Source organism: Akanthomyces muscarius, chromosome 1 (assembly GCF_028009165.1).
Source record: "Akanthomyces muscarius strain Ve6 chromosome 1, whole genome shotgun sequence".
Classification (NCBI taxonomy): domain Eukaryota; kingdom Fungi; phylum Ascomycota; class Sordariomycetes; order Hypocreales; family Cordycipitaceae; genus Akanthomyces; species Akanthomyces muscarius.
The window spans coordinates 5,270,805-5,285,930 of NC_079241.1; the positions used below are offsets into that span (position 1 = coordinate 5,270,805).

At 51.1% G+C, this 15,126-nt stretch overlaps 3 protein-coding genes across 3 annotated transcripts; 2 read left to right on the forward strand and 1 right to left on the reverse strand.

Moving 5' to 3' along the window:
- Window positions 1-1,050: 1,050 nt before the first annotated feature.
- LMH87_006784 (uncharacterized protein) lies at window positions 1,051-3,675 on the reverse strand (the record flags this gene model as incomplete). The annotated part of the gene is made up of 1 exon (XM_056204725.1): window positions 1,051-3,675. One exon carries the CDS (start codon window positions 3,673-3,675, stop codon window positions 1,051-1,053), a length of 2,625 nt encoding a protein of 874 aa, XP_056060053.1.
- A 728-nt stretch (window positions 3,676-4,403) lies between these two features.
- LMH87_006785 (uncharacterized protein) lies at window positions 4,404-6,049 on the forward strand (the record flags this gene model as incomplete). The annotated part of the gene is made up of 3 exons (XM_056204726.1): window positions 4,404-4,625; window positions 4,678-5,458; window positions 5,859-6,049. 3 exons carry the CDS (start codon window positions 4,404-4,406, stop codon window positions 6,047-6,049), a joined length of 1,194 nt encoding a protein of 397 aa, XP_056060054.1.
- A 7,223-nt stretch (window positions 6,050-13,272) lies between these two features.
- LMH87_006786 (uncharacterized protein) lies at window positions 13,273-14,222 on the forward strand (the record flags this gene model as incomplete). The annotated part of the gene is made up of 3 exons (XM_056204727.1): window positions 13,273-13,619; window positions 13,682-14,071; window positions 14,129-14,222. 3 exons carry the CDS (start codon window positions 13,273-13,275, stop codon window positions 14,220-14,222), a joined length of 831 nt encoding a protein of 276 aa, XP_056060055.1.
- Window positions 14,223-15,126: the final 904 nt, after the last annotated feature.

Sequence of the window (15,126 nt, forward strand, 5' to 3'; positions counted from 1 at the left end):
GTAGACCCATCAGTTGCCGACTGCGGTGACGGGCTATGCGGTCGAGCGGCGCGGGCAACGTAAACTGATATGCATCCTTTTGCCCACAACCCGCACATGCTTATTAGCAAACACGAAGCAACATTTTACCTGCGACCTCGTTTTCCCTCTTGAGAGCAGTAACACGACTCCTGTGGTAATAAGCTAATGTGTTGCTCTTGGCCGTCATACACGAAATTCACCACACCATTACGAGTTTCCATCTCACGACGTATATATTGTTTTGCTTACATCTGCCACTCACGCCCAATGTTCTTCATAACTTACATTTAAAGCCGCCAAGAGCGTTTCTTGCATGAACCTACTTCTTGCGGAACAGTGGTGACAGGCTCCGGATTTTTTTTTGCTGCGCAGTCTCATGATGCACGGCGGGTCGAGCCTCGGGACGCGCGTTGTCCCCGACGGTACTGTACCCAAAAGCCTTCTTTGCACCTTCTTACTAGCCATGAAATACGCCCCCATGTGATAAGTGGGTTAAATCATGTGCATGCTTAATCTGGGAAATATGTCCTGACTCATTACGCGGCGGATGGCACGTAGAATGCGAGCAGTGGCTTGCTCACGAGGATCGTTTGTTAGGCCACGGACTTTGAACTGCTCATTGGCAAACTCTCCACGTAGAATAGTAGCAGCTAAGTGAAACCAGTGTACTAAGTACAACCCGAATAATGTATGGCAGCAATGTCGAATAATCTTTTTGCGATGGGGATCCGAAGCTGCAGTATCCGACCTTGTTCGCATTGCCCAAGAACGGAGTCCGGGCACAAAATTGTGGCCTCACGCACGTTTCGACGCATCACGTTGCCTTATAGATGCCATGTATTCTATTCCAAAGTATGCAATTCATTGTACAGTTCTTGTATTTGTAATGCGATGGCCCATAACACCGAAATACCTCATACCCTGACGGCGGATGTGGCCTCCCATATAGATCTCGGCCCTCTAAATGTCTTGCCACCTACTCGTCGGCTTTTTTTTGAATCACTTTTTTACCCTAGCTCAGAGACCGCGCTACCTCCTCTCCCACTCTTCGCCGGTATAGTAGCTATCCTGCATGTCTATATCCCATGTCGGACGTTCAACCAGTGCCACTTCCAAGCCCTCTTGACCGCTGAAAGAAACGACACCTAGTACAGGGCGATATTTGTATGTAATCCACCACTTCTTCCGCCCACTCTCATCCTCTGCCCCTCCGGACTGTGTTCCGCTCGCAGCCGTGGCGCTGCGAAGTTGCGTAAGCTCGCTATCTGTGGCATCGATCATGTCGTCGTCGCTGTCATTGTCATTCTCGCCGCTAAGGCTGGGCCCGTCAACATCAACATCCTCCCACTTATTTGCCGCATATTTGCGTATTTGCTGCGGTTTTAGACCCTCCTTTTCCATGCGACCACCAGCACCGCTGGTAGCATTCGTTCGCTTGCGCTTTGTACCTGGCACGAGCTGGTCACCTGCATCTTTTTCTGGTGCCGGTAGATCTTGGCTCATGTCAAGCATGAAAAGAAACGACACCCCGTAGATCCAAAACCTAGGTCCCTGCCAAAAGGCGCCCTTGGCCAAGTCTAGCAAATCGTGAACAGGCCCGGGGAGAGCCTTGCGAGGATGACGGCGGGACCAGGGGGTCAGGGATCCTTGGAGCACGTTGAATGCGACGACATTCCACGACGACGTAACTGCTGCCAGAGTATAGTCCTCGGTGTCTCCTTGCCCGGGAACACTATCCGAGAATGCGAGGACGGACGGGGCTGCAGGCAGTTTGGGCATTAGTTTAGCATTAGGGTTGCGAACCCATCGTCCAACTTCACTTGTACCGGTACTTTCGACGTCGTCGTCTGATGAATCAGAGTCAGAAGCTGACGCGTCGCCGTCTTCATTACCATTTGCATGCCCGTTGGCAGTAGCATCTCCCGGAACACGCAGCACCCAGGTGTCAACGTATCCAGCCAGGTCAGCGACCGCAAGCAGCTTGGAGTCTGGGCTGAAAGAGATGTGGGTAACATTTCTTTCATACGAGCCCAGACCACCGTTTAGGATGTATTTGGGAACGGAGCGGTGTAGTCGACGAAGATGACGCGATGTACTGATTGTGTGGCTGCCAGAGTCAGGTGTGATGCTGGCAATGACGACGCGCGAACCATCTTGCACGAAACACAGCCAGGATCCGTCAGGCGATATTTGCACACGGCTGGCGCCGAGATTGGTGAGTCTTTCTGGTAATTCGAGAGAAGAAAGTGTAACATCGGCGGGTTTTATAGGGTTGGAGTGTTCTAGCGCAAAGGCCTTGACGTCAGTGGATGTTGATGCGACAAGCAGGGTGCCGTCCGCGTTGATGCTGGCCGACGAAATGTTCGAGTCTCCCTTGACGACAATTGTTTTGAGTAGTCGTCGGTTTTGATTGATGTCGTAGTCGCTGTCGCCGTTAAGCTTCGTGAGGTCGGATGCAGACTGCTGCAATAGCCACAGATGAATCTCACGATCCCACCAGCTCACCATAAATCGTGCTTTGCTAGCGCTGATGAGAGGCGGCTGTTGGGGAAGACTGCTGACCATTCTGTGATTCTCACGGCCCATCTCTTTGAGTGGGACAACGACGAGATTCGAGTCAGGGCCTCCAGAGACAACAACGCTGATGCGGGCGTGCTCGAATGTAGCCATAGCCTTGACGTCATGCTCGTGATATCTGCGCCCCCAAACCTTGCCCCAGCGCTGGCCTGCTCCAGAGTTTTGCTTGTAGAGCACGGTTCTTCTGTCCATGCCACCGCTCATGATTGTGCTGCCATCAGCGCTGATGGCGAGACTCAGGACATCTTGCTTATGACTCTGCAGCCTTTGCATCTGGGTGTAGGTTTTGCCGTCCCAGATGCATACCTGGCCAGTTGAGTCGCCAGAAACAATGTTGCCGTTGGGGAGGCATTTGACAGACCAGACAATGATATCTTTTGAACCACCGACGAGGTCAGACCCGAGGGTCATGCGACGCAACATATGTCCTTTGGTGATATCGTAGGCTCGTATGGTGCTGTCAGAGCAGCCAACAATGACGACTTTGCGCGATTGGAAGATGATGCTGACCATTTGGGCTTTTTTCGTGGGCGACTTGACGAGAATTCTTTGGAAGCGAAGATCGTCGTCCTCGACAGAATACATGACCAGCTCTCCGTCGATGGTGCCGGCAACAAGCTTGTTGGAGCCTTGGGTGTCGGTCACGGACGACCCTCGTTCGTCGATGAGGGCGGGCTGAGCAGCAATGCACCAAATATCACCATGCTGGCCACTAGCATGTCTTTTGGGCTTTCCTGTTTCGAGATCCCATTCGGTAACGGTCGAAGTGTAGCCGATGCTGAAAAGTCTGGACTTGCCAATTAGGATACGGCCCTCGCCGAGATCTTGGTCGGGCTCGTTGATCCAGACAAGGCCATCGATACTGCGGTCCTTGCCACCACGGATGACGAGCTCCTGGTGCCAGATTCCAGCGGCGGCATTCCAGATTTCAATGTCGCCATTGGCTCTGCCAACGGCTAGTCGGGCAATGGCAGCATGCTTGCTGTCTCTGGTTCTCGGGTGGGAAAAGGCAACGGCGTTGATCGCAGAGGGCTGAAACGGCACGAATCGACAGCGGTGAATGTCTATGGCCGTCATTGTCACGGTCGCCGGTCTGCAGCAGTGCAATTTACTATGTGCACAAACAGGATCGCGACGAAGTGCAGCTGCTGGTTGAAGAGAAAAAAAATATCTTGGCCTGCCTATCTAATCTCTAGCCTCGAAATTTTTTTGGGGTCGCTTTGGCTGGCCCCTCAAGACCCCACTGCGTCGGTACGTACCTCCTCCTCCTCATGTAATCGGTGTTGGCTCACTGTGAAATATAATATTACAAAAATTAATGCCAAAAAAAATTCGAAGAGAGCTGGCTATGAAGAATCCACGAATGATCGATAATGGCGACGTATCGACCGATGACGAGGAAATTTGGGTCAATTGAGCCATGCTCTCATCGCTCTCACCACATAAGAATGGACACACTCTACCTGCCATGGATGCAAACTTGGCATACAGACACGCCGAGTTGATGAAGAAAAGGGCCAAAAAAACCCCCGGGAAAAAGAAAAGAACAATTAAAAACAGGCAAAATTGTGCTGCAGGATTTTTAGGAATTGTTCCACGGTATGTGACAAGAATGAACTCGCGTCTGGGTATACTGATGCTCCTTCCCGGGGCTGAAGCGAGATCCAAATACCGAGCACCTTCGTCAATCGTTCCTCAACCTCTCATTCTTCTTCTACAACACTTCAACAAACCACGCTTTTTTGGGATCGATTTTGGACTCTTCTTGGATCGTATCTTATAGACCAACCCGAACCAACTCCGCCATGACTCTGCCACTACATCACACGGCCAGTCAGAAATGGCCTAGTCGAGCATGCTCACGCACACTTCGACGACACAGTATTGTTTATGGTAGCTTGGCCTTTCTAGCGGTTGGCATTTTATGCACTACACTGGTTGTCAGCACCTGGACTCGTACTGAGGCATCGGCGCCACCAGCAAAACGTGGACTGGACAGTGAGGAAGTGGTCTCTAGAGAGGCAAAGGTATGAGACAGGCGAGACATCGAGTCGTCAAACATGTATCTAACAGTTTCAGGAATCGTACCTTGAGCTAAATTCGTGGCCTTCTCAATCAACCCACCAAGGTTGGCCGACAATCACCACAACTACGGCAAGTCCTGGCACTCTCGAATCTCCAGTCGACCTACTCGGTGGCCTTACTGGCCTTACTGGCGTGATGTCACACTTTTACGTTGGCCAGACGAATTATAAACCTACGGAATTTTATTCATCATCTCCGCCAAACCCTGTGCCCGCTGATCCGCTGATGGCATTATCCGAGGCTTTTCGAAAGGTCATAGCCAGCGGTGAATCGCCACACAATAATACCGACATCCAGAAGCCAGATATCAAAGCAAGGCAAAACCGCCAGTATATCGAAGACTCCATCTTGTGGGCGGGACAGCCGTCGCTGCTCGGTATGCTCTCCGACATCGTTGGTCAAGTTTGCTTCATTGACCCCGGTGCTGGCGCGAGACTGCTTGATACAATTCTGGGCGCCCTTCCTATTGACAGTATGGGCATCACAGGTGCTATTACTACCGTGACAGAGCATTCATCCGCGTCGACCACTGATATACTACCGTTGATCTTGCCAGCCATTGCGACCGCGCTCGGAAAACGTGTTGAACAGTCCCGCATTGCGGACACTCAGAATATCAATGGCATCATGGGAACCTTGATCTGGCATGGTGGAGTATTTGTGGGCGAAATGATCAACTCCGAGATATATTTGGCCAGCACGGAGCTGTACGATGTTCTGAGCCAGGTGGCGGGACTCATGTGTGCGGCCGGAGGCCATCTTGCCCTTCCAATCTGTACGATTTCGAAATGGATCTCGGGCACGTCATACGAGATTATCGTTCCTTGTGGTTACACCAGCCCAAGGTTTCCATCCTCGTCATCGCGCCCTCCCGAAAGTTACATATCAGAGACGACCAGTGCAGTGGAATGGACTGTAATGACCATACCACCAACGGCCGGATATAGCTTTTCTTCACTTTTGCCTAGTAGCATACCTCCAGCGTACGGAAACGGCGCACCACAATGCACGGCAGATACACTTGTCGGCGACGTACCTGTACAATCAAATCAGCCCGATAGCCAGCAGCTCCCGACAAGTTCCACATCAACTCTACCTCCTGCTTATTCAAATCTACCTCGTAAGAATCATGTTTCACTCTTACTCCCAATTACTAACAAGGAATCAGTGCCTAGCTCCACAAATGGGCACACCGAGCCAGATCCGTCTGCTCAAAATGCAGCGTGCCCGGTTTGCTCATGCCCCGGTGAAGCGCCTCCCGCTTACTCTTCTGGTCCATGCGACAATTGCGCTACGGAACCGCCAGAAGAAATCCCATCCAGCTATGGATACGAAGGGCGAAAGCTTACCAGCCCGATTGCAGTGACAACGGAATGTGCTGCAGACCAGTCACGCCAGTTGACAGAGCCTACGCCGGGTGCTGACGGAATACCTATGTACTCGAAACCGACAGAGGAGCCAAGCCGAAACGATCATAGTTATAGTAAGAAGTACAACATACACGGAGCAAATTCACACGCTTCAGGCTCCAACGACTGGAGATATCTGGGCTGTTACAGTGATTCGCCGGCGAGAGTCGTTCAAGGTGGTGGCGCGAAGGGTTTTTTTCGTGGAGATGTTTCCAATAGGAGATGCATGGACTTTTGCAAGTCAAATGGATTCGTCACTGCAGGTACGGAAGACGGTAAAGAGTGCTGGTGTGGACACTCAATGGCAGAAAGTGTTCAGCTTCTACCAGCGACAGCTTGTTCGGCAATATGCCACGGCGACAGCTCAGATTATTGCGGCGGCACTTGGGCAATATCAATTTACAGCAGCGCAGATCGATATAGAGCAAAGCCGAAGTACGGAACTTTGGCCGAGTTACTGGCGTTGCATTAGCCATACCCGAATGGCAACGGTCGCTCAATTGCATCTGCCGGCGACGAGCGAGGGCGTGGCGCCAAGACCTTGCTGGCAGTAGACTGGGAGAGGGATTATACGCCCTAGATGCAATCTTATCATTTAAGGGGTTATTCTGGACAGATAATGGTACGATGGGAAGATTGGCAGAATCTTATCAAAGTATGTTCAGTGGTTTTTTCTAGCTTGAACCGGCTTCTTGCCCGTCAGAGGCCAGCATATAATTGACGACCTCACGATCCGTGGAAGAACTAGCATATCTTTGTTATCGAGAACCGAGTATTTAGGTACCTTATTCTGACTTCTAATCTCTCCTATCTGCTCGACGCAGCCTAGCTCCGGCGTGCATTGAACATACCCTAGCAGGTCGCGGACTTGGCAGAACAGGCAACAAAGAACCCATTTATAAGTGAGCAACAGGAATGGATACACAATAGAACCCGTACAACCCTAGTTTCCATACCGGCCTAGCTACAGCACATCACTCAGACGCACAACCATGGGTGGTGTTGGGGTGTGTACCATAACGACAGATCTTGATTGCATGTTGGTAGGTGTGCAGCCATTGATCTAGATCGATTGACAGTGCTGAGTTGTCTAGAGACGTGATGCTGAGCCTCGGAGGACCATTTTTCAACAGAGCCAAGTTTTAAAACATTCTGGTCTGGACAATACAGCCCTGGCTCGATGTATGTCGTTTCGATATACTCCCAAATCGGCATTAGCTAGACCCCGGAAGACGCGGGACTCGAGGCAAATGAACAATATTTTGGCCCTTCATTTCCGCAGCTTTGAAACACTGAGACAAGTGACTGGCCCCCAGTACTCTGGTAATGTTTTCTGTGGCAGTTCACATCATCCACCAGCCCTCCATAAGGCCTATGCGGCAAGGTACGAGTACGGACGACATTAGAATAAGACCAGTTATTAAAGTTTCCCCTTGGGTCGGGTTACAGGGTCAAAGACATTTCGTCTGTGTGGTAACTGGGGTGTAGCGTGCTGGTGCACGGACAAGTGTTCGGATGAATGGAAGCGTGGCAAGATTTGGCAGTGTAGGTACTGGTGCTAGCCAGACTGGCGCTCCCCCCCTTCTAATTATTTTGGACCAAACACTCGGCTCCTCTGAACCGCCGCGACATTGGTGCATCGCGGTCGGCGCAGCGCTAGCTCGCTCTACAGACACGCCCCCCACCATCTTCCCCAAGCTAAGAGGCCGATGATGGCATTTTGTCATGTACTGTTGACACTGGATGCCCGCTGGCCCGCGGCCGGAGAGTGATGTTGCTGATTAAAAGGTATTGCAAGCTAGCTAATGACTAGCTGTCCAAGGAAGGGAGGGTCACATGTACTGTAGGAATGGGTTCAAAGCACAGGGCCGCTGCTGCATATGACGACTTGATCGGTGTCCGTTTTTCTGTAATGAATGCGAGCCTATTCGGCATCCATGCAGCAGTGCTTTTGAGTGCGTACCGACAGGATGGACAGGGTCGATGCTGTAGTGCGTTCTGACCGTAGTTTGCATACAGCCCTCCGACCTCGTCAATTGTACAACGAGCGCCGAATGATTCGTACCTTCCTACCTGATAAGTAACATTATGTATTTCTGTGCAATTCTGACCAAGGCATGTTGGCTATTGCCTTCGCTCAGGGTTGACGCAGCAGCGGCAAATCGAATCCAACGCAGAAGAAAGCACAGGCAGCGTGTTAACTGATAGGCGGAATACATGTGTGCTTCGGAATCAGAGCGCCTTTCCCCATGCTGGAGCTGCGGAACATGCCTGTATTAAGTCATTGCCTGCCCCAGCGACTCCGCATGGCTGGATGAGCCTGACAGCCATCGGCAAGCAAGGGTAGCAGGAGGGAGGTCTCATCACCTACATGCCACTTTTTTCTCCCCAAAACTTCCGCGGAACGTTAGAAATCAGAGTGCTGTGGTACAGTCTCCGCACAGCAACAACACTGCGCGCTCCAATATTTACGCAATTGATTCTACCAGTAGATCTACCGGGCGGCGGGCGACCGTGTCAGGGCACAGACATGTGGATGGAGAAAGGCCGACAATCAATGACCGGGGGAGGGAAAAGGCGGCGGCGAAGGAGGCTCGCATTAGCGCCCACGAATCTGACTCCCGTGATTGTCCATAACAGCAAGCCGTTTGATGGAGGCCGACCTCCGCATCTCTGCATGAAGAAAGCTACGCTGCTGGTGGCCATCGTGGCTGGCTGTCAGTCAACTGGGCAGAAGTGTGCGGCTGCAGGGACTATTCATACAGTGTGGACGAAGCGTGGCCCCTGCTTCTTGCCTTGACTCGAAACAAGGTTGCCCAGTGCGCCTCTGCTCTTCAGGAGGCTCAATGGAAGAAGGCCGAGTCCAAAGAAGGAGGCTCGACATCTCAATCGTTCAGCGAGTCCATCATGCCATCCAGCCTCGCCGCTCGCCCGACCAGGATGGAGCACAAGAAGCCTGGTGGAGAGAAGCGCACTAACCAGCTAATCCCCTGCTAGGACGAACTGAAACCAACTGAGTACTTTGCCCAGTCCGGGGGATTGTAGTCCGCTACTAACGTTAACTACTGAGTACACTCGCCTCTCGCCTTTTCACTTTCCGAGAGGCTGAAGAGCTGCTCCACTCAAGGACATGGGATCGCGTATTCCTGTCTCTTTGACGAAAGAGAGGCCTGGGGTAAAACCGTAAAACCCGCTCGCTGCGCAGTGGTAACAGGCGTGTTGCGCCGCCTGCATGAGCGCGCCAGACCCTGGCTGTTCGGCTCTTGTTATCTTCTGCAGCCTGCAGTTCGGCAACGAGAAAAGGAAAAGCCAGCCAACAGCACCCTTGCTGCTGCAGGGCCGAGACATAATATACACCACACGCAGCAACTGGCTCCTTCGGCAATGCCTACGAAAATAGTTTCAGTTCCGGGCTCTGACCTACGCCCGAGGATGCGCCCCCCCGGCTGGCCACGTTTCCCCCCTGTACAACCTGTACAAATGATTTGATTTTCTTAGATCGCGAGTGATGTAATTAGTGCAAAGAGCAAAGTGCGCTACCCAAAGATACTGGGGTAATACCAGTGCGCAGCTACTCCAACGGGAAAGAGAGGTATTGCTAGTTGCTAGTCAGCAAGTCACCTAGTCGTGATTAGTTTAGCTCTTGCATTGCATCTGGAGCAGAGTTGCTAGCGGCGACGCGGACGACCAGAGAGTGCAACGCCAGAGCTGCGAGGCCCCACGGCACAGTGGTCTGCCGGACGATCTTGTCGAATGAATGACGGAATGGAGCCAGCCAGTCCAATTAGCTTTCCCCACAAAGTTCAAAGGAAAGCTTGCGGCGATACTTCCTCTCGCGACCTTTGGGGGCGGCGGTCGGAAGTTCGGGGTTTAGTGGTTCAGGGACGTGGGACACAGCATCGTGATGCATGCTCCCAAAACTCGCAAGCACAAGAATGACAGCCCTGCCCTAGACACGACCAGGGCTTTCTTGTCTCTACGGATACCGCCAGTCGCAAATTAACAGGTCGCAAAGCTCCGCGGCCTTTTGTGCGCGCCTGCAGTTGCAACAACGTGGGTGTTGCAATTGAGAGACATGCATTTTGCAATTGAGGGTCTTGTGCCCAGCGCAGCGCCTAATCAGACCATGTGAGCTTTGTGAAGGGAGGCACAGATGAGATGTGGTCTCATAGATATCCGAGTCACCAAGGGAGGACGTTTCTCGTTTCCCGTGCCGGGGCTTGGGTTCTTGTCTTCTTTTTATTCCCCGAACTCGCTAAACAACTGGAGCAAAAGCAAACCGTTCTTCTTTTACACCGCTCGAACGAATGTCCGAATTATACGCCTCGTCTCGAGGCTTCCGGGGTTGCAAGTCGCCCGTCGCAGCAGCTGCAAGCACGCAATTGAAAAGCTGAACCTGCGGTGACGGTCGCACAACGACGCATGGGCAAATCTGCCTTGAAAAAACATTGGCCAGAAGCGATTTGAATAAAAAGACCACACAGCCGTCAAACTGCTTGCATTGTGGCCGCCCGGTCGAGCCTCGCGCCGGAGTCTATGAAAGCTCAATTCGAAGTCGGGCAAGCCGCGATCGTGACATGGCGTTTGGCCAAGCGATTTTGCGGCGATAGCAATTTTTTTTCTCCCTTTCTCCGCATTGTTTTGACATGGGGTGGCGGCGGCGGCGGCAGCCAAGCAATCCTCCTGCGACGCCCTTGACTGAAAATGTGCAAGTCCTTCGTTCAAAGTCAGTCCAGAATGACGCCGCGAAGCTGGCGAGGGACGATGCCAATTGAAGCTCAAGTGGCTGCTCGCATGTACGGCTGAGCCGTGGGAATGTGCTCGCATACGGTGGCCTTCGACTCGGTCGCTCCCGGGATTGTGCATGGCAAGTGTTTTCTTCGTTTTACTTTATAGCATGATCCTGGGCCTGACGCCGGGCCGTTGCAGCTGGTGCAAAAACACCCGTAGTCTTTCCTCAAATAAATACCGTGGTGCAAAGCGCAAGCATCAGTGCGACTTTCAAACCCCAATCATGAAATGCAAGGGTAAGCGAGTGACTTGTCAGCTCATGTTCGGCTCTTTTGCCCTTTACCACCATTTCCTCCGTTTCTCGCGATCCGCTTTTTGCAAAATTAGTTGGTCGCTGCACCGTTCAGGGTATTATATTGCTTCATGGCGTCCTGGTCACAGCAGCCGCAGCTCTCCGCCCAATGGAAGCTCGGGGATCGTCCACTCAGCACCATGTCTTGACGACGCAATTCGTCAAGCAGCGGAGAGCTGCCGGTGTCGAGGCCGCGCTGCTCCCCGCAGAGGGGGCCAAAGTAGCGCGGTTCTGGTGCTCCGAAACGATGATCGTTGCGCTGTATTGTTCAAAACAGAGGGACCCTGGCAGCCTGGCCGTATTGGTAGTGGCTCGCATTGCCACCCCCGACGTGTTTTTCTTTTCTTTTTGACTCGTCCCAATTTTTGTGCTCAGTCCACGGACAAGAGGGCGGTAACTGGCCTCGGAAAGACGAGCGAACCACCAGTAGCAGTCCTTTTTTCTGCCAGCCGGCTTCCTGGTCGACTTGAACTAACGTCGGCCACCCACTTTCGGGTCCCCCCCGCTTTCGGGTCAGCGTTTTACACCAAAAAACGCTAAAAGATACACTTTTTAAAGGACAATAGTAGTACTATTATAGTAGATAATATTATAAATTAAATATAGTAATCTTATAATTAGATGTCTCTTAATTATCAGATTTGTTTTAGACCTAAATATAATTTTACTTAATTCTCTTAATTCTATAAAGTTAAAGAAAAAAAAACACATACATTTTACTAGTAAATATATTTTTATTATTAACTAATTCTTAAAATTAGCTATACATCTACTAAAATATCTATAATTAGTAAAATCTAATAGAAATTCTTATTATAATATTTTAAAGTCTAAAATTATTTCTTAAATAATATTTAATAAATAAAATAAAGAAAGTCTCTAAAAAACTATCCCCACTTTTCTAGTTTTCTTTATATCTCCTTTAAAGAATTTTTTTAAGAAGTAAACTTAGTATTATTAGAGTCTTTAAATTTTAAATATTTTAACTATATATTTTTTATTCTTTAAGCTAGATTATAGAGAGTACTAGACTTTTTTAAAATTAGTATGTAGTTTATATGTAGACTACTTTAGTAAAATCTAACTAAATCTAAAAAATAGCTTTAAGAATATAAACTTATTTTCTTATAAGCAATATAGAAATTAAAATTATTATATTTTTAAAATAATTTTATCTGCCTATAGTCTAGCTCTATTATAGGTCAAAAAACCGACTTTTTGGTGTAAAAGGCCGACCCGAAAGGGGGGGGGACCCGAAAGTGGGTGGCCGACGTTAGTTACTTGGTGCCTAGTTGTGGTTGGCAGTCAAGCCGAGGGAGAGATCGTCATAAAGCTGCCCAGGTCGTCGGCGTCACAACGTCGCAGCCAGTGGCCGAGTACCGTTGTGAAGGGAGACAGACAGACTGCACCTGTTTACTACATTTGTTTACATTCGGCTCTTGTAATTCACAACCCCATGGTACGGCGGTACGTAACCCTCGCCATGTGGCCTTTGCTCCCTTGGCCTTGCTCCTTGGCATAGAGTCCGCCTCCGCAACCAATTTCATTTGCACAAAATGTTCAGAAGAAGAAAAAATCAGTCGACCCCAACCCATGGGCTCTTGTGTGTACGGGTATTGTATCACGCCAGTGGCTCCGGATACAGTCCACCCCACCACCCCGGCTTCCGCATCACCGCACACCCCCCAGCTCTAGCACCATTCCACATAGCTTGTGTCGGCCCCGTAATGCGACAGGGCTTGTGTTGCCGTGTTTGTCTGCATGTTCCTCCTTCCGGAGCTTTGCCCCTCCACTGCGTTTTTGGGGTTTTCATGCTGCTGGGGGGGACTGAATCTGTCAGTCTACTGGGCGGATGTACGCTATAGATGGATAGCCGGGGTCTGGGGGCTTCTCCGAGCATATCGAGCAGCTTATAAGAGGCAAGGCTGTCCCCCACCCCTCCTCGACCTATCTCTTGCTCCCTTCTTGCTCAGACTCCATAGCTTCGTTGGTGTTTTCAGTACACCTTGGAAATCTCGACTTGTCATCCTCTCTGTTGTCCTTGTTGACCGAATACCACTTGTGCTCTCAATACCGCCTCCACGACAAATACACATCATGTCTGCTCACGACGCCGCCGTCACCAGCGCTGCTGAGAAGGACGTCGCTCCCAATGGCGCCACCCATCACCAGCCGCACGCGCGCTGGCAGCACCCCAACTACCGGGGACTTGTCGAGGGCCAGGACACTCAGGCCTTCGGTGGTGCTCTGCAAGTCGGCAACTGGCAGCCGTACGAGCACCGCAAGCTCGCCAACCCTGCTCCTCTTGGTCTCTCTGCTTTCGCCCTGACCACCTTTGTCCTGTCTGCTCTGAACATGCATACCCGTGATACCTCCGCCCCCAACATTGTCCTGTCCCTGGCTTTCGGCTACGGTGGTCTTGTTCAGCTACTTGCTGGCATGTGGTACGTTGCACTGGTGCTCTTCGTCGCGGCGCCGGATTCAGCATGACTAACATTTGTTGCAGGGAAATGGCCACTGGTAACACTTTTGGTGCCACCGCACTGTCGTCGTACGGCGGTTTCTGGCTGTCCTATGCCATTATCCTCACTCCTGGCTTCCATGTCCTAGACGAATACACCAAGGCTCAAACGGCAAACGTTTTGGGTTTCTTCCTGTTCGGCTGGTTCATTTTCACCACCCTTCTGGTTCTTTGCACCCTGCGTTCGACCGTGGCCCTTTTCTTGCTGTTTTTCACGCTTGATCTGGCTTTCCTGTTCCTCGCTTCCGAGCAGATGGCTACCAACATGGGCAACGCCACGGCCGCCCTCGCCCTCCAGAAGACCGGTGGACTGTTTGGCTTCCTCGCTGCCTTCCTCGCCTGGTACAACGCCCTGGCTGGTATTCAGGACAGCTCGTAAGTTACACAATTCTTTCGTCTCCGCGACGCACGCAAGGCTAACAAGACATGTAGCAACTCCTTCTTCCAGGTTCCCGTAATTCACTTCCCCTGGTCCGAACACGCCCAGGAGCTGCGCAAGCAGAAGAGTGCCGAGCACACAGTCTAGCTGGCCCAAAGCCACTGCCATATGCGAGTGCCTGCTATTGTGCTTCGGCATCGGGCTCGGGCATAGACGGCGCGGAGTACATTTGTCTTTGTTTGCTGCCTGGTTTGGCGAATATTGAAAGGAACGGAGAACGGATGATACCAATGATACCTAAACTGTTTGCAAATGGTGTTTTACAATGTCCTTTTTGCGAGGTCTATCAAGTCAACGTCTTGGACGACATACGCTATGAGTTACTTTGGGGCTCAATGATTCCATGGCTGGTCGATGTAGATATCCAAGCTCGGCTGAATATTTATACACACGGTAGGCTTGAAGCCTGCCTATTAATGAACACGAATGATTTTTCAAACTCTTGATTTTCTACGTGCGGGTGGGTTGTCGTCCACATACTTACAGGATTAGACTGAGTTCCAGATCGTGGACGCCTAGATATCCTGTCCCTCATCGGTGGAGGGGCCGAAGCACGGCATCAAGATAGATTGATTTGGAGCCCAGAGTAAATAAACGGGTTTGCAGATGGAGTTAGGGTGAAGCGGCTTGCTGCATGATCAGACTGCCCCGCCTAGCTCGCTCTGGCTAGGAAGGAAAGGAGGAGTGTTCACAGAGCACCCAATTGTTGGCTAGCCCTCACATTATGTACCCATAGAGGTGGTCCGCGAGGTACTTGGCAGCCCCTCCTCATCAATCATACATTCCACCAATAGCAATCAGTTTCGCCATAATAGTCGGCAATTGCCGAGGAGCCCTGCTGATATGGTCCTTTGCCCTGTTTGAGCCGATACGGCTGTTGAGAGCGTTAGTTTTCGAAGGAATCCTGACTGGGGTAAACTGCTTGGCTCGAATCCGCATCCAATCCTTCGGCAAGATTGCCAGAACTCTATGCTGGTAAGAATTATTTCAC